The sequence below is a fragment of the Miniopterus natalensis genome, chromosome X, assembly GCF_054644295.1.
Source record: "Miniopterus natalensis isolate mMinNat1 chromosome X, mMinNat1.hap1, whole genome shotgun sequence".
Lineage (NCBI taxonomy): Eukaryota > Metazoa > Chordata > Mammalia > Chiroptera > Miniopteridae > Miniopterus > Miniopterus natalensis.
In genome coordinates this window covers 67,717,530-67,741,539 of record NC_142103.1, presented here as the reverse complement: position 1 = coordinate 67,741,539, position 24,010 = coordinate 67,717,530, and the positions used below count along the sequence as shown (strand labels likewise).

Here is a 24,010-nt window from a genome sequence, read left to right as displayed (position 1 = left end):
CTCGTCTTCCCGCCAAGGCCTCGCCCCGCCTCTCTGCGCTTCCAAAGCTCTGCTTCTTCCTTAGTCCTGGGCATCAGCGCATTGGCTCATCGGCTGGGGGAGGCCAGGGTGGTGGTGGAAAGCGGCCGTGGGCGGAGCCTACGCGGCTTCGCTTCTGCTGGGGGAGGGGCAGGGCCTTGTCTGCGCTTCCGGTTTCCGGCTGCGGGGGAAGGGGCGGGGCCAGTGCCTGGGTGGGAGAGTTTGGCGGCTGCGGAGGAGCGTGCTGAGTTCTGTGGGAAACTCGGTGAGCGGGTCCTCATGCCTGGCTGGGCTCTGGGGCCGCCGAGGTCCCCTCAGCTCCTCGACAACGGGGAACGGCGGGCAGGGTGGAGAGGCCCGGGGTTGAGGGCCGAGCCGGGAGTTCGGGGGCAGGGCTGGGCGGAGGGAAGTCGGGGCTGTTGCGGCGGAGCTCGGCTCTAGGGACGTGAGGGCCGGCTGCGGTGGCGGGGAGCGGTGGTCAAGCCCCTCCGGAGGAGCCTCGGGGGTGGGTATTGGGGGCGTGCCGGGCCAGGGCCACGTCGAGGGGCCTCCGGGGGGCAGCGTTCGGTGTCTCCCAAGCCTGGTGGGAGCTGTAGCCGACCGCGGCTGCCGGGAGGGTCTCCTCTGGCTACTGAGGAGACAGCTGCTTCTAGAAATTTCTCTGGATCGGGCTGTGCATTTGCTCTTGGTCCTCGGAGTCGCGTGACTCCCGCCCTCTAGGAGTCGCTCTTGTGGGCTTTTTGAGGTATTCCGAGTCCTCCAGCCCCATCAGAGGCAGGCGCGGCATTCGGGAAGCCTGTTAGCCCCTTCTCTAGACCCAGAGGGAGCTGCTGGTTTTCGGAAAGGGCCTCCTGGTTTCCCTGGGGCGGGGGAGGGGGACGCCCTGGTTTTTGGAGAAAATGCGTTACTGAAATACTGCCGCCGCAGGGCCGGCTGGGAGCTGGGAGCCTCTGCCAAAGAGCTCCCGGTGGCTGGGAAGGGAGCGGGCCTGATGGATGTTAAGAATTTCCTCCTGTCTATATAATTTTTATTAAAAACACGTTCCCACTTAAACAAGCATAAGGTGTCTCTTGGACTCCACAGGGAAAGGAATTGTCCAGAAAGGTGGCTCTGGACGTGTTAACACACATACTGGAGTCGGCAGCAGAGTAACACTGCCCTGGCAGGTGGAAGTTGGTCAGGCCTTTGTGCATTAATGCTCAAGTCTCCCTGCTGAGTCGAGCCCCATTTCCAGGATAGCATGGCTGTCCAGTTTTCATGACTCCTGTTCCTTCTGTTCCCTGTAGGAAACAAGCTCACATCTCCCTGTTGGAAACCTTCTAGCAACAGGATGAGTCTGCAGTGGACTGCAGTTGCCACCTTCCTCTATGCAGAGGTTTTTGCTGTGCTGCTTCTCTGCATTCCCTTCATTTCACCCAAAAGGTATGGCCTGTGGAGCAAGCAGGCAAGCAAATAAGGTGACTGTTGCCAAGCTCCATAAGTTATGTGTGTAAAGTTGGTGGACCCTGGAATTGTCGCCAGACAGAAACAGGTAGAACATGTCTGGGGTGAGGGTGGCAGGGGTTGTGTTTATATTGCCAACCTTCTACACTGTTCTGCTTTGTCATATCTTGCTGAGTTCTTTTCCTGTGCACCCTGCCTTTTGGTCTTCTGAATTCCCCAAAAGGGAGAAGACCTAGCTCTAGTTATGGTTCTGGGAATCATGCCTCCTGCTTCCCCTTGGATCCCTGGGCTTCAAGGATGGCAATGTGGGATCTGGAAGACTTGTACCATGAGGTCACATTGATGCTGATTTGGTGACTTTTGTCCTACTAAACTAGTCTCACTGGTATTGTGTAGTAGCCTCATGAGTATTACTCAGCCTATGCAGGGTGAAGCCGTATTCCTTTTCAGTGAACAGAAGACCTGTTAAAAGTTAATTGAAAAATAATTTTTATTTGCATGTAACATGAACACATTCTGACTTAAATTAGAACATTACAAATGAAGCTGAGTCTCCATAGATGTATTTTAAATCCTCACCCAAGGATATGTTTTTATTGATTTTTAGAGAGAGAGGAAGGGAGAGAGAAACATTGATGTGAGAAACACCCATTGGTTGCCTCCTGTACTCATCCGACCCAGGATCGAACCCTCAACCTAGGTATGTGCCCTGATGGAGAATAGAACCCACAACCTTTTGGTGTATGGGATGGTGCTCCAGCCAACTGAGCCACCTGGCCAGGGCTCCAAAGATATTTTTTAAAAGCTGTTTTTAATGAAAAAATACAGACACCTGATGTGATACAATAGAAAGTATACAGCACTGCCTAAGAAATATTCTTGTCAAGTGCCAGATCTGACTCTTCACACCTCATACAGTTGGGAGGAAATACAGAGACAGAGGCCCCCTGGGAGCTGCAATCTGGGAAGCTTCATAGGATAACCTGGTTTTTGCATAAAGTAAATTGGGAAAGAAAGCAAAAGAGGGCAAGGGAAGGGCTCAGAGAGTAAGAGAGATTTAAGATACTTTTCAACTAAATGCAAAATTGAAACCGTATCTCTGCATTCAAATAAACAAGCTATTAAAAATACAACAATTACACTTTGGGATTCTGGCTCTGATAGTGAGGAATTCTTACTGATTTTCTTGATGTTTGGTGATGGTATTGTGATATATTAACCATTTATGAAGGCTTTTCTCTGGTAGAGCTACATCCTGAGGTATTTGTGGAGGGAAGTGAAGGGAGGTTGGATCTGCTTCGTAATAATCCAGGGTGGTGGGATTCTAGATGAATCAAGATTGGTCACATGGAAAAACAACTGAAAGAAAGAATGTGTATGTGACAAGCATTTTGAATACTACATAGAGGAATGCAGTGGAAAGTAAGTTTCTCATTTCCTTCCCCAGAGACTGCCAGTGTTTATGACTGGTGTTCTAGAAATTTCTATTTATGGACAAGCATCTTTTTTTACCCACTCTTGAATGGATGTCATAAATTGGAAAAATGTAAGCAACTAAGGCTGAGTCTGTATGGGCTATTTGGCCATTGGAGAAGACTGCAAAACTGAATTTCTGTTCTCAAGGCCCAGAATCCAAGTGTTCTTTTTCTATAGCCTCTGTTTTTTTTTTGTTTGTTTTCTTCACAGATGGCAGAAGATTTTCAAGTCCCGCCTGGTGGAGTTGGTAGTGACCTATAGCAACACCTTCTTTGTGGTTCTCATTGCCATCCTTGTGCTGCTGGTCATTGGTGAGTGAGCTGTGGCTGAGGGCAGCTACCCAACTTAGACCCTTGCTATGGCCTTTGCTGCAAAGCTCTGTGTCATGTTTCATGTGTAGCGTACAGCTTTGGCTTTTCAGAGATGGACCACTTAAGTGTCTGTCTTTCTCTTGGGGAAGAGACTCCCTTCATCCATGAAGAGGGTACTGCTGGCAAGGCCTTCACCTTGACCAGCAGTTTTTGTGGACCCTGTGATGACCACTTCATGTCTCTGGGGCAGCTCCTTGGGGTCGTTCCAGAACTGAAACCAAGAGAACCTTTACTGGCTCATGCTCACCTTGGTCTGAGTAATGCTGCTCTCTAGTCACTTAGACAGTAGCATCAATCAGTCTCTCCCTCCATGCCTGAAATAGGCCACAATTAGGGGACTGAGTGATCCAGTAGATAGGGAGCCTAGCTGGGAAGGAAGCTGCTGTGTCCTGTAGTATAGGGGTGACCAAGAGGTCTGGCAGCTTATCTAGGGAGCAGATCCCAGACCTTTCCGGATCTGGGTCAAACTTCAGGTCTTTCCAGGTTCTTCTAGCTCTGAAGTTCTATAAACCCCACATTGAGGTACATGCCAGGGATGGGGCCTGGGGCCAGGTGGTGCTACGATGAGAGGCAACCATTTTGTGACGTGCTGGTGGCATGATTATTTAGAGACCAGTGGAATTAGTGAAGCTCTCATATGGCTGTTAAATATATGTTTTGCTGTGAGTGATCAATACGTCACCTTGCTTGGACTCCAAAGTGTTGGCTCAACTCTGCCATAGACAGAGGTCCTGTTTTCAAGGTATGATGCTTGCTTAAGCTCAGAGCACTCCTCCCCAGTCCATATCAGAAATTTGGCAGGGGGCCCTGGCTGGTGTGGCTCAGTTGGTGGGGCATTGTCTGGTGCACCAAAAGGTCACAGGTTCGATTCCCAGTCAGGGTACATGCCCGGGTTGCGGGCTCGATCCCCAGTAGGAGGCGTGCAGGAGGCAGCTGATGGGTGTTTCTCTCTCATATCAGTGTTTCTCTCCCTTTCCCTCCCTCCCTCTCTAAAATCAATTAACAAAACAAAACCATGTACTTTTTTTAAAAAAGTAAATGCTGCAGGGAGTGGGAGGCCAGGGGGCCAGAGTTTAGGGGAACTTGCATGGTCCTACCCACTAGCTGCTGTGTTAGGCATTTCTCCTTCCTACTGTCTCAGGGCCTGATGGGATATGTTCAGGCAGGACTGCCTCTGAACAGGCCAGGTGTGGCCTACTCATTCGAAGCCATGCAGTGGGTGTCAGCTCCCTGCATACCTTGCTGTTGAAATACTTGGCAAGTCTCCATTGAGAGGTAGCTCTTTCCAATCGGTCATCTCCCTGAGCAGCCTCTGAGCCTGTAGGGGTAGGGAATATGCACATCATCCCCTGAGCATGAAAAGCCAAGCTTTTCTTATGCTTTTGCTTTTGAATGTGGAGTGGGGGTGAGAATTTGGGCAGGGAGGGGCTGTGCTTGGGGTATTTCCTCTGGGCCTTCCCCTTCTGCAAACTAGACTCTAGGAGTTCTCCATTTCCTAACACACCCGAGTGGTCCAGGGAGGCCTTTAGGGGAGAACACAGTAGTTAGCAAAGGCGCCATTCTTCTTTTTTGGAGTTGGGAAATTAGTCGATAGTTCTAGAGAGAGAAATCCGGCTATGATGACAGGCTGCTTCTTACCCTAATGGTAAGAATTGTAATTAATCTAGAGAGGTCTGTAGAGGCCTCCACAAATATAAGTGTTAGCTAGTAGCAAATACTAGTGAAAGGTGATGGATTTACTAGCTAGAGCTGCAGTCCTGGATGGCCCCTAGTCTTCACTGAGAGGGGCCTAGGGCAGATCTGACTGGGGAGTGGGCTTGATGAGGGTCCAGGGTCAACTGCCCTGGGCTAGAGGCCTGAGATAGGGAGGACAGCACTCTGTTGCATGATTTGGGCTAATATGCCCTAACACTGCCATCCCCAGTCTGCTCTTTGCCATAGGCCAAGGTGGTCCTTAAGGTGGTGGGGTTCCTAGATGCTGATGACTGTAGAACAATGTTTTTTTAATCACAAAAAATAACATTTTAAAAATTTCAGAAATTTAACCTAAAAAGTTAAAGTACCCCATAGTTCCATGTCTCACAGATAACCATCATTAATGCTTTATTGCACGTTTCCATAAGCATTTTCTGTGCTGATGCCTTTATTAATATACTATATACTGTTTTGGATTGTGCATTTTTCCACTTACTGTATTTTAGACATCTTTTTACAGCAGTTTAATTCTTTTTAAAGATTGTGTAACGTAGTCGTCCCCTGGTATCTGTGGGGGATTGGTTCCAGGACCCCTGTGCATACCAAATTTCACGGATGCTCAAGTCTCTTATGTAAAATGGTGTATTTGCATATAACCTGTGCACATCTTCTCATATACTTTAAGTCATTTCTAGATTATTTATAATACCTAATACATGTAATGTTATGTAAATAGTTGTTGTACTTATTGTTTAGGGAATAATGACAAAAAAATGTCAATACATGTTCAGTGTAGACACGACCATCATAGGCCTAACTACATAATACACATCAGCAACAATGCAGCATTTTTTTCCAAATGTTTTTGATCTGCACTTGGTTGAATCCATAGATGTGGAACCCATGGATATCTAGGGTTCACTGTACAGGCATACCTCAGAGATACTGTGGGTTCAGTTCCAGACCACTGCAATGAAGTGGATATCACAATAAAGCGAGTCACACAAATGTTTTGTTTTCCTGTGAGTATAAAAGTTATATTTACACTATAGTCTGTTAAGTGTGTAATAGCATTGTGTCTATAAAAATAATGTATATATATTAATTAAAAATACTTTATTGTGACCTGGCCGTGTGGCTCAGTTGGTTGGAGCATCATCCCGTGTACCAAAAAGGTGGCGGGTTCAATTCCCAGTCAGAGTACATACCTAGGTTGCAGGTTCGCTCCCCAGTCGGGGCACGTACAGGAGGCAACTGATCAATGTTTCTCTCACATCGATGGTTCCCCCCTTCCTCTCTCTAAAATCAATAAAAACATCCTCAGGTGAGAATTATAAAATATTTTGTTGTTGTTGTTAAAAGGGCTAACCATCTGAGCCTTCATTGAATCATAATCTTTTTACTGTTGGAGGATCTTGCCTCAATGTTGATGAAATGCTTTTTAAATTGATTTTTAGAGAAGAAGGGAGAGAGAGAGAGAGAGAGAGAGAGAGAGAGAGAGAGAGAGAATCAATCAACTGAGCCACTGGCCAGGGCATGATACAGATTTAACACAAAGGCACCAGTAAGGGAAGGCAGGTTTTTATAATGTAAGATCGGCTTAAAAACCAAGCAGTCTCAGACCAGGAATTAGATTCAGACGATATCCATACAATGATACCTTGCCCTCTTATGTGGGGGTCTATTAAAGGCCCACTTTAGGTAGGTCTTTATGTACTAACTTAAAAAGATGTCTTGGTATGGGGGAGAAAGCAGTAGGTATGGGATGATTCCATTTCTACTTCACAAACATATACATGTGAAAATATTTATAAACTAGAGTACTGTACATCTAACAACGGCTCTCAGAAGCAGAGGCTGTTCACCATTCAGCAGTTACTTGCATACCCCCTGTATACCCAGAACTGTGCTAGGCCCTAGGGATATAGTAGAAAATATTTCTGTTCTCGTGAAGTTTTTAGTTTAATTTGGAAGAGACGGGCAATAAACCTGTAATTAGGATACTTTCAGATATGGGTGTGTATTACCAAGAAAATAACATAGGGTAATGTGACTTAAAGTGACAGCTTTAAATACAATGGTCACATACCATTTACCCTGCTGGAGGTGATCGTGTTATGGAGTTCTTTCTTTTTCTACATTTCTTGAATATTTCAACTTTTTTTTTTTTAAAATTATCTTTATTGTTGAAAGTATTACAGATGTCCTCTTTTTTCCCCATTGATCCCCTCCACCCTGCATCACCCCCCCCCCCCCAGGCCTTCACCACACTATTGTTTGTGTCCACAGGTTTTGCATATATGCATATAAGTTCTTTGGTTAATCTCTCCCCACCCACCCCCATCTTCCCTCTGAGATTCATCAGTTTGTTCCATGCTTCTATGGCACTGAATCTATTTTGTTCATCACTTTATTATGTTCTTTAGATTCCACGTATAAGTGAGGTCATATGATATTTGCCTTTCTCTGCTTGGCTTATTTCGTTTAGCATAATACTCTCCTGTTCCATCCCTACTGTCCCAAAGGGTAAGAGATCCTTTTTTAGAATGTTTGAACTTTTGATGAACATGAATTCCTTTTTTAATCCGAATAAAAATTGTTTTAAGTAATAAAACTTGTTACAAAGCTTAGAAATGAAAACCCTTGAATCTTTAGCAGGCATCCTCTGGTTCTTGCCTCTTGGGCAGCTCATGTCTCCTTAGTGGACATTTCCATAAGCAGGATTACCTTGGCTTATCAGTGGGGTGGCTGGTGGCTTGCCTGACTTGAGATAAACAGAACCAGACATTGAGGGGGGACCATGGGAAAGCGGGGCTGTTTCTGGCTAGCAGTGCCTCAGACTTGGTTAGTATCTTGACACAGAGAGCAAGCTTGTGGCCTGGGTAGAATGGGGTCAGGGAGGGACATGAGAAAAGCTGGAGGAGAGAGAAGTTCTGCGGGTAGAGCTCTGACAGGCATTTCCTGAGGCGTGTGTAGAAGGGGCGATAACTGGAGATGGTTTGATGGAATCAAGGCCTCCCGGACTCACACTATCTGTCTCAGCTGGACGGCCTGGATTTGTTCCAGAGGGAGTTAAACTCTGTGTCTCCTCTCTGTTCCCCTGCAGATGCTGTACGTGAGATTTCGAAGTATGACGACGTGACAGAGAAGGTGAACCTCCAGAACAACCCTGGAGCGGTGGAACACTTCCACATGAAGCTTTTCCGTGCCCAGAGGAATCTCTACATTGCTGGCTTTTCCTTGCTGCTGTCCTTGTGAGTAGGGAGAGGTGAGGGGCTATGAGGGGACCCCTGGTCTGTGACTTTGACTCCTCAGTTCATGACCTTGAACCAGAGGCCTGCCTATGTTAGGGAATCCACTGTTTCCCCAGAGAACTCTGATTTTCCTCCTGATCTCCAGAGGCAGTATAAGGAGTGAGACAGGACTGACTGGAAGGTCAGAAGATGCGAGTTCTGGCTCTGCCACAACTTGCCATGTGCTCTGTTAGGGCAAATGCATTAGCAGCTTATTCTCTGTACGTAGTGTGAAGTAAGTGAGGTGTTTCTTTCTCCAGGAGAGGCCCTTCAGAATCCATTTTATTTTTTAAATATATCTTTATTGATTTCAGAGAGAGGAAAGGAGAGTGAGATAGAGAGATAGAAACACCAATGATGAGTCATTGATTGGCTGCCTCCTGCATGAGTCCTGCTGGGGATTGGGCCTGCAACCTGGGCATGTGCCCTGAGTGGGAATTGAACCTCAATCTCCTGTATCATAGGTCGATGCACAACCGCTAAGCCATGCCGACTGGGCTGGAACCCATTTTAAAAGGGACCAATTAAATGGGCTTTCCGTGTATAGGGTCCTGCCCTGGGAGAAGTGGGCAGAAATGTCATGAAGAGGCTGAGACCTACTGTGTCCCCAGGGCCTTCCCAGATGTTAGACCTGTGGGAACATATTCTAATCCATGGCAGTCTGAGTATTTCCATTTTTTGTTTGTTCGTGTTTTTTTTTTTTTTTTTTTTGTAAGATTGAATTCCTTTATTAGGGCCATGGGGTTGGCTAATTGGGCAAGACTAGACTGATAGAAAGCACCTGTTTGAGCTTGGGACTGGTTTACTGCCTCCTGCTCACAGGGGTTCTGATTGGGGCCCTGGCTGTTCTAAATATGCCGACTGGCAGGGGGTAGAAGGCCAAGGGCTTCCGGAGGTATTGGGAAGATGCCCACTGCGCGGATACTCAGAAGCAGTGTGAGTGTGTGGATCCTTGGGCTGAGATCGCCCACCACCCGTCACCTGAACATCATTTTTCACTAGGCATTAGAATGACAACCTGTCTGGGTTTCAGTTTTTCAGAAAAAGTCAGTTCAGATGAGCCTGCTCTCTCTAGGTCAAAGTTGGAAAAGTGTCACGGGTGGTGCTGGAAAGGGCAGACAGCTCTTCAAGGTGAGTCAACTAACCACAGAGTCAGGAAATGAGAAGGCTGGGAGGAGTCAGACACAGACCCTAGAATTTTAGGGTTTCAGGAAGCTCTGAAAAAGATGATGATCTTGTGGGCTGAGACTGAAAGGGAGGCAGGTCTGGAGGACCAGGTCTCAAAAACAGGATTCCAAGTCCATCTGCATGGGAGCTGGGAGTGGGGGAAGTGGGACACGATGGCACTGCAAGTCTGAGGGACCACAGAGGCACTCAGGGCTTCCCAGCTACTTCATATCTCATCTGGAAGATAGGAAGGCCAGGAATAAAAGCAAGGACTGCCCCAGAGGAGCACACACAGCTTAAGAGTAGTATGAGAAAGGTGGAAGCCTGCAGTGAACTCTGGATAGGACATGTGTGGGACATGGGAGAAGTAGTTCCCTTGATGTTTCTGTGTCAAGTAAGGAATGGTGGGTAGAAGGTCATGGGTCAAGGAAGCATTGGGATGACATGACTGAAATCTCAGAAGGGTAAAGGTACACTGGAGTGCCCAGCTACTCGAAATGACTTAGTTTCCACTTGGGCTTGATGACATTATGTCCTGAGGCTCTTGGCAATTGCTTGCAGGTGGAATTGCAGGGCGGGAGAGATTCTGGAAGACTACAGACAGGCAGGCATCCCAACTTCCAAAGGAGGGAGAAGGTAGATGAGAGAATAACTAGAATGGGAGGGTTTGATTCTGATCTCAAGCCATGTTCTAGAAAGAATAGCTTGTGTGCTTTTAGAGAAAAGAGGCATCGTTGGCGACTACTCTGAATTCTTTGAGAGCCAGTTCTCTCAGTCTGATCCTGCCCTCTCTTGAGCTAGTATATATGGATTTTCAGCAGGATGATTTCCAGGCTCCAGTTCAATTCTTATGGACCAGGTGCTAACGTGTGGGCCCTGTGCTAGCATAACAGTCATTAGGTGGGATTTTAACTCCCATGAGTGGCTGCCCCATGGATCAGCTCCATCCAGATAGAGGCCTCAGAAGCTTGGGTTCTACCCCAGACCTGCTCAGTGTTCAGTGCTGAGAACAGTTGTCACGGTGAGCAGATGCAGAGATATGGAAGCTAGGACGAAGCGAACAGCAGGTAGGTTAGCTGCCTCTCAATCCGTGGTTGTCTGGGTGGGGTTGACTCAAATGGGACTTGAGCTTTTAAAAGGGGAACATTTGTAAACGTGTGTGTAGGTTCATAAAGGACCATGGAGATAGGGCCAAACAGGAACTTGAAAGACTTGTGGTCGTGGCTCATTGCAGCTCACTAAGAGTTAGTGGCCAAACTAATGCAAAAGCTGATGAGCCCTTAGTGCTCTTTAGTGAAGGCTGGGACCACCAGGCTAGGTTCTGTGGACCTCCTGATCCTGTTCCGAGTGTCCATGTCCCTCTTACTGTCTGTCTCTTCCTTGTCTGTGTTTGCAGACATCTCTCTGGCAGGCACTGACTCAGTACCTAAACCTCTGTAGGTATTGGTTAAGTTGGGAAGGGAGGCAGAGCAGGGTGGATTGGTCAGGAGTGGCAGGGGACAAGCTAGAAGGTTTTGACTGAATTTGTACCCAGCCTCCATGTGGTATGTTTGACTGAAAACATACCCAGCTATGTTTTTCCAGGGTACTGCACTGTGGTCAGAGTTGTGTGTTCATATTTGGCAGCAGTGCACTGGATGGAGTGGAGTATCCTGGGAGCACGGAGACCAAGTTGGGGGTCGCTAGAGTGAGATGCCTGAACCAGGGCGTGGTAGCATGAGTTGAGAGTGGCGGACAGATTTGAGAGGTTTGATGGAAGATACCAGAGGAGCTAACAGCCTCTGAGGCTGACGTGGCAATTGTGCTGTGGGCATCTGCAGAGTAGCAGCTGTGGCAGAAGCCAGAGGACCACCTGCATGTGCATGTACATGGAAGGGAGGGAGGGGAACTGGTGAGGCCCATCAGAAGGAACAAGGAAACGGGGGTGGAGGATGGGACCGGCAGCAGGATGGCACGCTGTCTCAGCCCAGAAGCCTGAGGGTGATTTGCCTTGTCTTCTGGCTTTTCACATGTGCTCCCCTGCTCCTGTATATATTTTTTAATTGTGGCAGAATACATATAACATCAAATTGACCATCTGAATAATTTCTAAGTGTGCAGATCAGTAGTGTTGAGTCCGTGCACACTGTATACAATGAAACTCCAGGATTCAATTCATCTTGTAAAACTGAAACTGCCCCAGTTCCACAGCCTAGGTATCTCCCTTCCTGCGTGCTTCTTCAGTGTCCTGGGAGCCACTGTCATGGTGGGGCTTCCTGCTGCCAGCCTTACTCCCCTAGCCAGGTGACCTTTCTGTCATCAAACCGATCCCACCACCCCCTGCTTCTAGTGCCTTCATAGCACCTTTGGTATATAGGCCTGACACCTAGATCCTTTAGGACATGGCCACTCCCTGCAGCCTTCCACAGTCTGTTTTGGCCTCTCTGTGTCGAAGCTCTGCTGGCAGGAATCCCAGGGGGGCTAGTGAAGACATACTTCTAGGCGCCCAGAGGACGCAAATGCTACATAATGCCCTAGCTGGTTTGGCTCAGTGGTTAGAGTGTTGGACTGAGGACTGAAGGGTCCTGAGTTCAATTCCTGCCAAGGGCACGTACCTCGGTTGCAGGCTCAGTCCCTGGCCATGGTCAGGGCATGTGCGGGAGGCAACCGATCGATGTGTCTCTCTATCTCTGTTCCCTGCACCCCTTCCACTCTCTCTGAAAAGCAATGGAAAAAATATCCTTGGGTGAGAATTAAAAAAAAAAAAAAAGCTACATGATGAGAGTGGGCTTTGGAATTGGGCCTGGGTTTGGATCCTGAGTCTGCTACTGGCTAGCTGTGTGACTTTGAGTAAGTCAGTTACCCTCTCTGAGCATTTTCCCTTACTTTCAGAGCAGAGATGAGGATACTTCTCTTAGGTGATTAGTGTAAGGATCGAGGCGACTATGCCCAGCACCTGGGGAGTGTTTAATAAATGGTAACTTTTATCAGTATCCCCCCAAGTAGTTAGAGTTTTGTGGGATTTTTCCCAGTAGGGAAAGGAAGAGAAAGCTGAGTTTTGGCTTTTAGGATTCTTATGTTCTGGGCTGGGCATGGAGTGGTGGCAGAGTAGAGTGAGGCAGAGAGGACAGGTTCTGCAACAAGAGCAGAGAGTTGGGGGAAGGGCTTTCCCAGGTAGAGGCCAAATGAGTTGGAAGCATAAAAAGAAAGGAAAAAGTTCAAGGCAAGCAAGCTGATATGTCTTTGGGGGCCCTGGGCATCTAGTTGGATGATGCTACGGGGTTCTTAGCCCAAGGTGGACTGCTAGCTTATTGCTTAGTCCATGTAGAAAACATATGTAGCAAACATATGTAGAGGCAGAACAGAATGGTCCCCCGTGAATGTCACCCAGTTTTAGCAGTAAACGTTGCCTGGCCAGTCTTGTTTTATCTCCCCCCATCCCCCACTATCTCCTGGCTCTGGATTATTTTTATTATTTTTTGTTTCATAATTGAGATTTTATTGTTTGTTTTGAGAATAAGTACATTTCAATTTGTACACAATTCTTTTCTTTCTTTAAAAAACTGTATCTTTATTGATTTCAAAGAGAGGAAGGGAGAGAGAGAGAAACATCAATGATGAGAGTCATTGATTGGCTGCCTCCCGCACACCCCCTACTGGGGATCAAGTCCGCAACCGGGGCATGTACCCTGACTGGGAATCGAGCTGCGAACTGCGATCTCCTGGATCCTAGGCCGATGCTCAGTTGCTGAGCCATGCCCAGCCAGGCTGTACGCAGTTCTTAACATACGTACCAAAAATACAAGTCATGTGGTTGTGATTCTTTTCTAACCAGCTATTCCAGTGACTTTCCAGTTTAAAATCTGGAGGCTAATTTCCCTTAATAGAGTATCAAGTACCAATATCTTCAAATGATATGCTGTTACATCAGAGTCCCACTAATTCACAGTTTAATATCATATATACTACATAATCAAAATTTCAGTCTTTCACAGCACATTAACAAAGTTACTAGGAAAACTGGACTACCACACCAAAGATGTTAGAGTGCAGGAAATAGACAGGGAGAGCCAAGACCAAGGAGTGGTTTTCTTTAGGAAACAATTCTACCAAATTGGGATAGGGCAGGCGTGTGCTGGGTGCCTGAGGGCCACGGCGCACCTAGTCGCTTGGCAAACTTGGGCTGCTTGGCCGCTGCTGCTTCTCCCGCTGCCCAAGCTGCTTACAACTGCCATTGGGGCAGTCGGCTCTGGATTATTTTGAAGCAAATCCCAGATGTTGTGCTTAAAGGCAAAATAATATTTTGGTGTATTGCTTTGAAAAGAGATGGTTGGGCCTCTTCCCATGCACTGAAAGGTTACTGGTTTAATTCTGGGTCAGGGCACATGCCCGGGTTGCAGGCTTGATCCCCAGTAGGGGTCATGCAGGAGGCAGCTGATCAATGTTTCTCTCTTTCTCCCTCTCCCTTCCTCTCTCTTTCTCTAAATGTCAATTAAAAAACCTTTAAAAAAATTAGAGGCACACTAATATCTCACCTATAAGAACATTACAATAACTCCTTAATAACAAACTCATGAGTATCTGCTCACATTTCCCTGATTACCTTGCAGGGTTTTGTTTTTGTTTTTTGTTTATATTGGTATCTAACTAAGATATTTTTAAAATCCCAGTGATTGGTCCTACCCAAAGATAGTGATTTAAGTGGGGGAACACTGCTATAGAAGGCCGGCAGAGGAATTTTTGGTCTTCACTTCCACTTGATCCATGCATTTGTTGGCTGCCATCATTTTCTAAGAATACAAAGGTAACAGCACTTCAGATCTAGGCACTGGTAAGAGCCTTTTTATAAGAAAATATTTTAAAATTGATTTTTAGAGAGGGTGGAGGGGAGAGAGAGAGAGAGATCGATCGATTGGTTGCTTCCGGTGCACCTCGAACCACAACCTAGGTATGTGCCCTGATTGGGAATCAAACCCACAACCTTGTGGTGCACAAGACAACACTTCAACCAACTGATCCACACTGGCCAGGGCATGGTAAGAGCCTTTTTGATAAGTCCATTGACTTTTAGTCCCCACCAAGCAAAAGTCACCCCACCCACAGTAGTGTGCCAGTGTCCTATGGATGCTGAGCATAGGAGGGGCACTGATCAAAGGGGTCTGCAGTAAAGTGTGTGTAGGGGTCTTCCTTATGAAGAGTCCAAGAAGGCTCATCTTACATACATCAGAATGAACATTGACTTCTTTTAAAATAGATTGTTCAGCTACTTGATTTGGGCCAAAGAATTCTCTTCTTCACACTAAAAACAAACAGTGAATGACCTTTGGGGCTCTGCCAAGCAAGCAGGGGTTCCTTCTTCCTGATTCCAAGTTCATCGAAAGCTTACCCTTCCAGGAAGGCCCCTTTCTCTCAGAGCCTGAGGACTCCAGCCTCTGGCCTAAAGGCAGAGGGTGGGAGAGTGGAGAGCAGGGTTCTGGATGGGAAGGGACCAGCGGACTCCTCCAAACCCATCACTGCAAGATGGAAACACTCTCACTGTGAGGAGTGTGGCTTGTGTAACTGAGGAACTGGATTTGGACAGCATAGCTGAAGCCACCTCTTGTCCTTTACCTCTCTGCCTACCCCCAGGCTCTGAACACAGTGGGCCTCCTGCTGGAGCCACTGCTTTGTTTCCTTTGGACTCTAGGGCCGTGCAGGGCACATCCAGGGGTGATGGCCCCCTCCCTGCCACTGCCTTCAGGGTTATTTCTCCAGTAGCCAGGTGGGCTAACAGCATGTTTTAGTTGGAGTCAGCTAGTTTCAGAATATCTTTGCCTAGGTTGTCTGACCACCTTCAGTTGCTCTCTGTCCCCCAGTTTACACAGAATCCATTGGCTGGTTTCTAGAAGGCACACCATAAAAACCCCAGAAACACAGCTTGCTCCTGTCTACTGGCTCTCTTCAGCTCAAGGGGGTGGAGGACTGGTTGCATATCCCTGCCCCCTCCACCTCTAGCTGGCTTTGCTGTCATCAGGGTGGCCAATAGCCAACTGGGTCTTTAGTTAGAGTTGCCACAGGGGCATTTCCTACTCCCCCCCCATTTTTTTTTTTTTTTTTTAGTTTTAAATATGTTTGATTTCAAAGAGAAGGGAGAGGGAGACATAGAAACATCAATGATGAGAGAGAGTCATTGATCGGCTGCCTGCTACACACCCCCTACTGGGGATCAAGCTTGCAAACTGTGCCTGATTGGGAATTGAACCCTGACCTCCTGGTTTATGGGTTGATGCTCAACCATTGAGCCCTACCGGCCGTCTGTGCTGCCTCCTTATTTTTTCTACAACCTCTGCTCCAGGGCTAAGAGAAAGGCTGAATGGGTATGCTGAGATTTACTCCATCAGCCTGTGGGAGGATTGTCCCTGGATCTTCTTGAGTTCTGCTTTGCTGCCTCCTTATTTTCATGACTGCAGGCTCTTCAAGGTGAGAGTTTCCTGAGGCATCACCTGGATTTTAGTTCCTTGTCAGGGCAGCCTCCTGTTTTCCTGGACAGCTGGGGCAGGTTCACCCAGAATCCACCCACCCTGGGGAGCCCCGCCTGGGGCAGGGCTGTAGTCGACCTGGAGAATCAACAGGTGGCGCTGTGATGCTAGCTTCCCACTTGCACAGGGGCAGCAGGGTGAAGGGAGCTGCCTGCCTACCTGTGCTCTGGTGGTGTCCAGAAGACTGAGTGACCCAGCTCACCTGAGGATGTGGCACTTAGGAGATGCCTGGTAAATACTAAGTGGGCAGGATCAGCAACAGGGATGAGGGTCCACCATAACCATAGAATATTCCAGGCAGGACTTGGAAGGACCTTCCCCCTTGTTCTGTTCTACTTCCTGTTAAGCCCACAGGAGGGAGACAGGATATGAAGCATGTCTCCTCTATTTGATATGGTTGGCCCTGGTTCTCTAGTGTCCATACAGAGACTTGCTCTCTTCTGCCTTCTCTTGTTTATTCAATCTTTTATAAAAGCATGAGAGTCCTGCTCAGTGTCCAAAAACATCTTACCAAGAAACCTGTGTTGTGTTCAGGTATTTGGGGAGGCCATTAGTCTGCCAAGGACACATCTGGATTCTCAAGGTTCCTGTGCTGGCTTCTCCCTCTGTCACTGGGGGCATTGAACCCAGGCCCCTCTGTCAACCCTGTACCTTTGGGAAATCCCTTTTGCTCCTGAGTTCTGTCTGACCTATTGTCCAGAAATGGTTAGCTAAGAGCAGTTACCCCCATGACAGTATTTGGTGGTAAAGCAGGCAATGATTGAGGCTAACCAGCAGGAGAGGGAGAAGCAGTACCTCAACGTTTTCGCCAGGCTGATATCTCTTGGGCTGTTGAGACTTGGAGAGTCTGAAGCTCAGCGCCTTCCATCGTGGGCTCAGTGGAGACTTAGCACTGAGGGGACACACAAGGGGGCATTGATGTGTTTGAGAGGGGCTGGAGGGTGAAGGGTCATGGGGAGTGTCGGAGCTGGATCTTGATGGGTGAGTGTAGGGCAGGTGCAACAGCATGGGGCCTAGTGTATGAGGGGCAGTAAGAGTTCTAGAAGGTCGGCTCCTGGGCAGGCCTAGTTGGTCTGCTAGGGAGCACTCCTCTTGGCTTAGCCTGGGGCCTTGTGGGTACACCCTATGGACATGGTCCAGGACACTGGGATCTGTCCCCGGCTATGGTGATGAGTGCTTTCCGGAGTGCCTTCTCAGCTACCACTGCAGTCACAAGCCTGGCTTGCTCATCCACACGGGTCTGACATGGTGCCTTTCTGCCACTGTTTCCTGCCACCCTGTTGCTGCACGGGCAAGCTCCATGTCCTGTGTCCCCCTCGGTGCAGCTGGTTCGGGGAAGATCCAGGGCCCCAGACCTGCATCCAGCCCTGGCCTGAGATGCAGCCGCACACACGTGAGAGTGGGGAAGGTCACCTCCAGGGCCTTGGGGGATCCATCTAGAGGTCAAAGGTGCAGTCCCTGGACTGAAGGCATTGGTAGCTGGGCAGCCAGACAAGGGAGAAGAATGCAGCCAGATGCGGAACAGGGGAGAGCCAGGAGGGGCTTTTGGGGGGCAGGTAGTGATTGAGTTGGGTCTTGAGTCATCAGCAAAGGGGAGGAGCCATTGTAGACTGGAAGACTGAGTGCAGTGGCAGGGAAACAAGGCGAGTGTGAACCCTGCAGGTTCCAAGAAGGGCCAGTGATTTGGTGTTACTAGAGCAGAGAGAGTGCCAGCCAAGGGCTGAGCACAGGTGTTGGATGGATGGAAGCAGAGGGGTGTCATGATCAGATTGTCTTGGAGAAAGATCACTCTGGTTTCCCTCAGGGCATGGATTGCAAAGCAGTACAGTTATGGGTAGGAAGGAAGCCAGTTAGTAGCTGTTAAAACCACCCAGGGCAGAAGCGGTGATGGGGATGACAGGGTGTGTGTGGGGGGATAGTCTGGAGTTGAAATTAATAGTAGACAATGGCTTGGGGGGAGGAGTGGAGGCCTAAGGTGGGGTGCAGGCCTGAGAGCTTGGGAGGTGCAGGGGCAGCCTGACCCTCATGGACAACAAGCTGCATTGGGTGTGTCTTGGGGACACTCAGGAGCCACAGTCTAGTAGGCAGTTGGGCGTAAGGGTCAGGGAGGAGATTGGAAAGTGGCCAGGGCTGCTTGAATCAAGGGCAGGGGAGGATTCTGTCAGCTGCTTCAATGCTGCAGAGTGAGTGCCCCCCAGGACTCCAGGGTGCTCCTTGGATTGGGTGGTTATGGCACTGGTGGGCCTGCTAGTGGTTTGGCCGGGCTGTGGCCTTGATTGGCATAGGTTAGGAATAGAAGGAGGAGGAGAAGGGGGAGTAGCTTGGGTTGGTAGGAGGGAGAATGGTGAGGAGTGAGGTTCATGGAGGGAAGAATTACCTAGATTCTTCCTGGGCAGGGTTGGAGGAACAGGTCTAACAGGAAGGGAAGGAGAGGACATAGATGGCATGAAACACATGGGGCTGGGGGATATCTACCTTGCGCTGAGGGGGAGACCCTAAGAGCTGCAAGCTGAGGTGGGGGGGGGGTGGCGAGCCGGCTGAGGCTTCAGGAGGGCCCTGGATGGCTCCTATTGGCAACACTGGTGCTCCATAGCTGGGGATGGGCTGGTAAGACACCGAGGAGAGGTGGGCCTCTGCTGTGCTGCTGCTGTCATTGCTGCCACCATCACCCATCACCCTGGACCCAACCTCACACAGCACTGCTGGAGTCCTTCCCGAGTCAGCTGCCTGCCCAGCTTTGTTGGTGGGGCAGCTAGGGAGAAGTGTCACCCTTGGGCTTGCCTCTCCAGCTTTGCTTGCTGGGTCCACCAGGTGGCACACGTGCCCCCCCGCCCCCCCCCCCCCCCCCGCCCCCGCCGGGGATTGGCCTAAGCACTCTGTGCTAGGAGGTTGGGGTTTAGTCAGACTTGCCTGCCTTCTGGGGCTCCTCCAGCGACTTCCACTGCCTCTGTGAGTCAGGTACATTGCTTTTCTCTGGCTTCTGGGGTTCCTGGGAGCTCCCTCCAGGGCTCCAGCCCAGTGGGGGGCAGGCTGGTGGGTATGCAGGGGCTGAGACAGGGAAACCTGAGCCCTGGGCCACGAGGTCCCAACTGCTAATTTTAGAGAGCACATGTCACTGGAAACTCTCCCTTCCTGCCAGGAACCAGTGGCCTTGCTCTTCCAGTACTGCCAGGGGAACCTAGAACCTGTCCCTAAACCAGGAAGCATGGTGGGCATCTCATGTCCCCTGGAGCCTGCTCCCCTCTACGTGCTTGTTTCTGACAGGGGTTCTGACTGGGCCCAGGCTCCAGGTCCTGACCCAGGTTCTGGGCCTTTGGGCCTGGGTGTCCAGTCAGCCAGAGCTTGCCTTGTTTGCTTTCTTGTTCCCTCGGGCTGCCTGAGTAGCAGGTGTCCATGAGGAACCCATGAAGGCTGGCTGATGGGGCTGGAGAGGATGGCTTGGCCTGGGAATGGCCCTGGACAAAGCATAGTCTTTCCCTCTTCCCCAGGGCTCCTGCGTATACCATGCCTTCCTCCAAGCTATGGCTGGCCTGGGTCTCTGCCCCAGGTGTGTGGGGAAAATTATCCTGTCCATCCCCACCCCTCAGTTTTGACCATTTGAGGGTGACTTCAGGAACTGGAGCAGCGTGTGCCCCCAGCTGCTGCCTGTTTGCCTGTCATGGCTTGTTTCGCCCTGATTCTTTGTTTCTGTCCTCCTAGCCATAGAGGACCTCAGTGTGGCAATGTTATCTAACAGATGTGTTCTGGCAGCTGCCTGCAGAACATGTTTGGGACAGGGGTGGGGAGAAATAGTCATTTCCCTCTTTCTCAGTTGGCTTTGGAAATTTAGAACGTGTAGTCGTTCCCAGCTCAGGCCTTGGGGTGAGACAGATAGGAGTAGGGATTTTAGCCACATCCATTCCTGGCACTTGACCTTGACCAGTTGCTTCAGCCTGTTGAGCCTCAGTTTCCCCTCTGTGAAATGGGGGCAATGATCACCCCTACCTCACATGGTAGGTGTGAGGATTTGGCTGGCCTTTTGGAAGCACCCCCAGGCACTAGCTGCTCTTGTTTACCAGGGCGAGCCTGGCCTTGCATTGAGGAAAATGGTGCTGCTCTGGCTTTTCTGGCACCTCCAGGTCCTGACCTGGAGAGTGCCAAGTTCCAGGCCCTTGGGCTGTAGCTTACCCTGCCTGGGTGTCCTGTCAGGCTCCTGCTTCCTTTGCCTGCCATTTGGGGGCAGTGTTAATTATTCTGGTGCAGAGGACAGCTCCTGATCTACCTTTCCCCCCATGATGCCAAATCCAGGCTTGCAGCGTCTCGCTTGGCTGCCCTGGCAATCCAAGAGGGCAGGTCTAGGCTGGAGGCAGGCATGGAGTGGGAGCAACAAAGAGAAATTCATGTCAGCCATTTTTCTCTCTTTCTTTTGCTCACTTCTCCCTTTTTGTAAACAATCACAGCCTGCTTAGACGCCTGGTGACTCTCATCTCCCAGCAGGCCACCCTGCTGGCCTCCAATGAAGCCTTTAAAAAGCAGGCAGAGAGCGCTAGTGAGGCGGCCAAGAAGTACATGGAAGAGAATGAGCAGCTGAAGAAGGTGAGTTTTTGCTGCCTGACCCCACCATGTGACATTCTTTATGGGCCACAGTGGCCACTGAGAGCCTATCAGTAACACTGTGGTTATTGGAAAAGCCAAGGAATTGGGTGGAGGGGCAAAGGGGCAGTTCTCAGTGGGAGCATGTACAAGAGGGGTCTGGGGGACGGGTGGGGAGAGGGGATACTCTTGCTGCTTTCTCACCTCTACCTGCAACATTCAGCCAGATTCTTCCCTGATAAAACTGACTCCCTAGTGAGCTGAGCCCTATGCTGTGACCTGTGGGCAAGTTAGCCCAGAAGAGCATTGCTATCAGCTGGGGACGAGGTAGGGATGGTGTGTGGCCAATCCTAGAAGGCCTGTGAGAAGAGGTGAGGTGTGAGCCAAGCTGGGAAGGAGGCTGATGGGCTTGGGTTCCAAGGCAGGATAGAGTTGGACGGGCAGGGGCGAGTTTGGGGCTCCTTGGCCAGAGTGAGCTGTGGAGCCTGGGGGGAGGAAGGAGGAGCATTGGTCACTGGGAGTGACTGGCAGCAATCCCCAGATGACAGCAGATTGACTCACTGAATGGACTGGTAAACTCTGAGGAGCTGCTGAGACAGGAGGCAAGGCGGGGGGCCAGAGTGGGCAGGGTGTGTGGCCTGTGAGCTGCAACAGGTGGCCCTGCTGGCTCTGCCCTTTGCCTGATGGCTAGGAACAAGCAGTGGCCCAGTTCCGTGCTGACATTTCCGAAGGGGCAAGTGCCCAGGCAGCTTGAGGAATCGCAGCTCTGTGGGGAGGATGGTGCTGGAGTGCCTCCCTTCCCTCCCTGCCCCTCCCTCCTTCCTTCCTTCCCTCCTTCCTTCCTTCCCTCCTTCCCTTCCTCTCTCCCTCCCTGCCCCCCAAGTAACCAGGCCCTTGGCACTCTTCCTAGGAAGCTGCTGGTGGTGGAGTCGAGTTGAATGCCAGGGAGGTGAAGTTGGAGTTAGCGAACAGTGACTTGCAGGCTGAGCTGAAGAAGCTGAAGGATGAGCTAGCCATCAACAAGCAAAGTGAGCACTGTCCTCAGGTGTCCCCTGGTCCCCAGAAGTCTGGAGCCTCCACTGGTGGCTGCTACCGCTCATGCCAAAGTATTAATAACAAACGTGGGCTCAGGAGCTGGGTGAAAACAAACAAATGGCACCCTTATCCAGCTCAGACACAGCCTGTGGGGCTCAGTGGTTTAGCGGTGCACATGGGGTCCCAGTGGCCTGTAAACTAATTCCAGAGCATCTCACCCAGTGCCAGGCATTGCGGTCAACAGGGGCTTGCAGGTAGGGAAGGAAAGAACTTGGGAGGCTAAATGAGAGCTGGTTGAGATGTTCCTCAAAACTGTACTGCGAGTTCCCAGGCACTCCCTCCCTAAAGGCCTCTCCAACATACCTCTCCTGTTCTCAGCTTCCAGGCAGGGATTCTGCTCCCTGCCTCTTGCTCTCACTCCCAACATTATCAGAATGTTTGTCCTATGCCCTCAGACTTCCTGAAATCACCCCTGCCAAAAGCCGCTCAGGGTACCTTCATTAAAGGGTCTGGGAGGTCCTCCGTATTTACCCACTTCCCCCAGCTTTGTTGGCCAACTTCCCCATTTGGGGGGCTCTCGGGGCAGCTGGCAAAGGAGCTTTCTTAAGAGGAGTTTGTCTCACTGGGGACAAATTCAGAGCCTGTATTTGGTGTCAACACAAGTGGGGGTTTTTTCTCTCACTAATCCTCATCTTTTCATCACTTGCATCATCCCCAGAACTAGAGAAAGCTGAAAATGAGACTCTGGCCATGCGGAAGCAATCTGAAGGCCTGACCAAGGAGTATGACCGCCTGTTGGAGGAGCACATGAAGCTGCAGGTCAGCATGCCTCGGCCTGCTCTTTTGGGTGGGAGGGCCCCTCTTACCCCAGTGCCTTATCCCTATCCACTGGGGAGGCCACTGCCCTCCTGCTGTAGGCCCTTCCATAGGCCCTGGTGGTGGGTGGAGGGCTGCTCCCTCTCTCTTGTTCCGCCTTTCTCCGTTGCTGCTGAGTCTGGGCCCAGCAGCCAGACCCCTTTCTTGGGCAGGAGAGGTGTGGCCTGGCAGATGGCACCTACTTACTAAGGTGTTCTTGGCAGTGGGGTTGACCTCATGCCCAGCATTAGTGTCCTTGAAAGGAGCTCTTTCCCTTACATGACCCCCCACCACTGATCTGTGGTATGGGGCCCCTGACTCCAGTCCAAGTCCACTGAAGGGACCTCATCAAGAACCAGAGACGTGTACAGAGGAAGCTCCAGAACTAGCTGCTGGCCTTCCCTCTGTAGGGGCTGCAAGGTTATGTCGGGGTAAAAAGCTCAGGGCATTGCAGGCTGCCCCTGCCCCAGTAGGTGCTAGTTACTGCTGTCACCTATGCCCCCAGGCCTGGTCTGAGTCCTCAGACTAGCTGCATCTGGAAGCTCAGGTGGCCTGGAAATCAGGCATGAAGGCCAGGTAAACACTCCTAAGCTCTGATAGCTTGTCTCGGCAATTGGCGGCCCAAGTTAGGACACCACAGTGGTCGAAGAGGAAGGGCCCAGCCCCCAGAGGGGGCCAGTAGTCTCAGTGTAGGGAAGGTTCACCAGCAAGAACTACAAAAGGTGTGCAGAATTGGGAAGAGGCTGACCTGGACTTGGAAGAGACTCAGAAGGGACTGGAAAGCTGAGCTGTGTGGGCATGGGGGCAGGGGTGGAATGGGGCCCAAGAGGAGGTATTGGTTTGGGGTCAGCTGATATAAGGGTTGAGGCCTTTGCTAGAGTGAGGCTACTTCCACCCTTGCAGGCTTTTGGATCTTGCTGAGGGTGGGGACATTTGTTCACCTGGATACCTTAATTTGGGGGAAAGGGTGCCATACTGGACCTCTGGGGTGGAGGGGCTAGAGGGCAAAGGGGAAGGAAGAGTGTGCCACTCCAGTGCTTTGCGATTTTTGTCCTTTTTTAGATGGAGATAGATGGTCCCACGGACAAGAAGGAGGAGTGAGGGCCCCTCCTCTCCACCTGTGGCTGAGGCCTGGCCCAAGTTTGCTGTTTCCTGAGAGCCAGGCCACCCTCAGTACTTGCACTTCCTGCCCCCTCACTCTGCTTACAGTTCCTTGTTCTCCCAGCACCCCCCGGGGGACCGGATTTTCACCCACTCAGGATGAGCTTGCTGCTGGCCTGGCCAGAGCAAGGTGGGCACCTAGAACCCTTGCAGTGGGATTTACTTCCTGCTGGGTTGAGCCCCCTTTTGTGTTGCTCGTTGATGTTCTGGGTTCCAAGGCAGGCCCCTTTTCTCTGTTCCTGCAGGAGGGTGGGTGGAGCAGGCAGAGTAGTTTCTCTTGGCAATAAAGGTTGTTATGATGTGTCCATGGTTCATGTGTGTAACTGAGGCTGCCCCTAAGTGATAGCTCTGACAGAGATCCCCTAGTCTTTGCCCTTCCAGGTACTTTCTTTCAACTTTAATCCTTAAAGTCTTCCCACACCAAGTT

General features: G+C 50.2%; 1 protein-coding gene across 1 annotated transcript; it reads left to right on the top strand.

The window, feature by feature from the left end:
- Window positions 1–225: 225 nt before the first annotated feature.
- On the top strand, window positions 226–23,886 carry BCAP31 (B cell receptor associated protein 31). Its single transcript, XM_016215143.2, has 8 exons — window positions 226–283; window positions 1,305–1,440; window positions 3,148–3,248; window positions 8,110–8,257; window positions 20,400–20,535; window positions 21,443–21,560; window positions 22,286–22,386; window positions 23,485–23,886. The coding sequence occupies exons 2-8, from the start codon at window positions 1,349–1,351 to the stop codon at window positions 23,521–23,523; spliced, it is 735 nt and encodes a 244-aa protein (XP_016070629.1). The 5' UTR covers window positions 226–283; window positions 1,305–1,348; the 3' UTR covers window positions 23,524–23,886.
- Window positions 23,887–24,010: the final 124 nt, after the last annotated feature.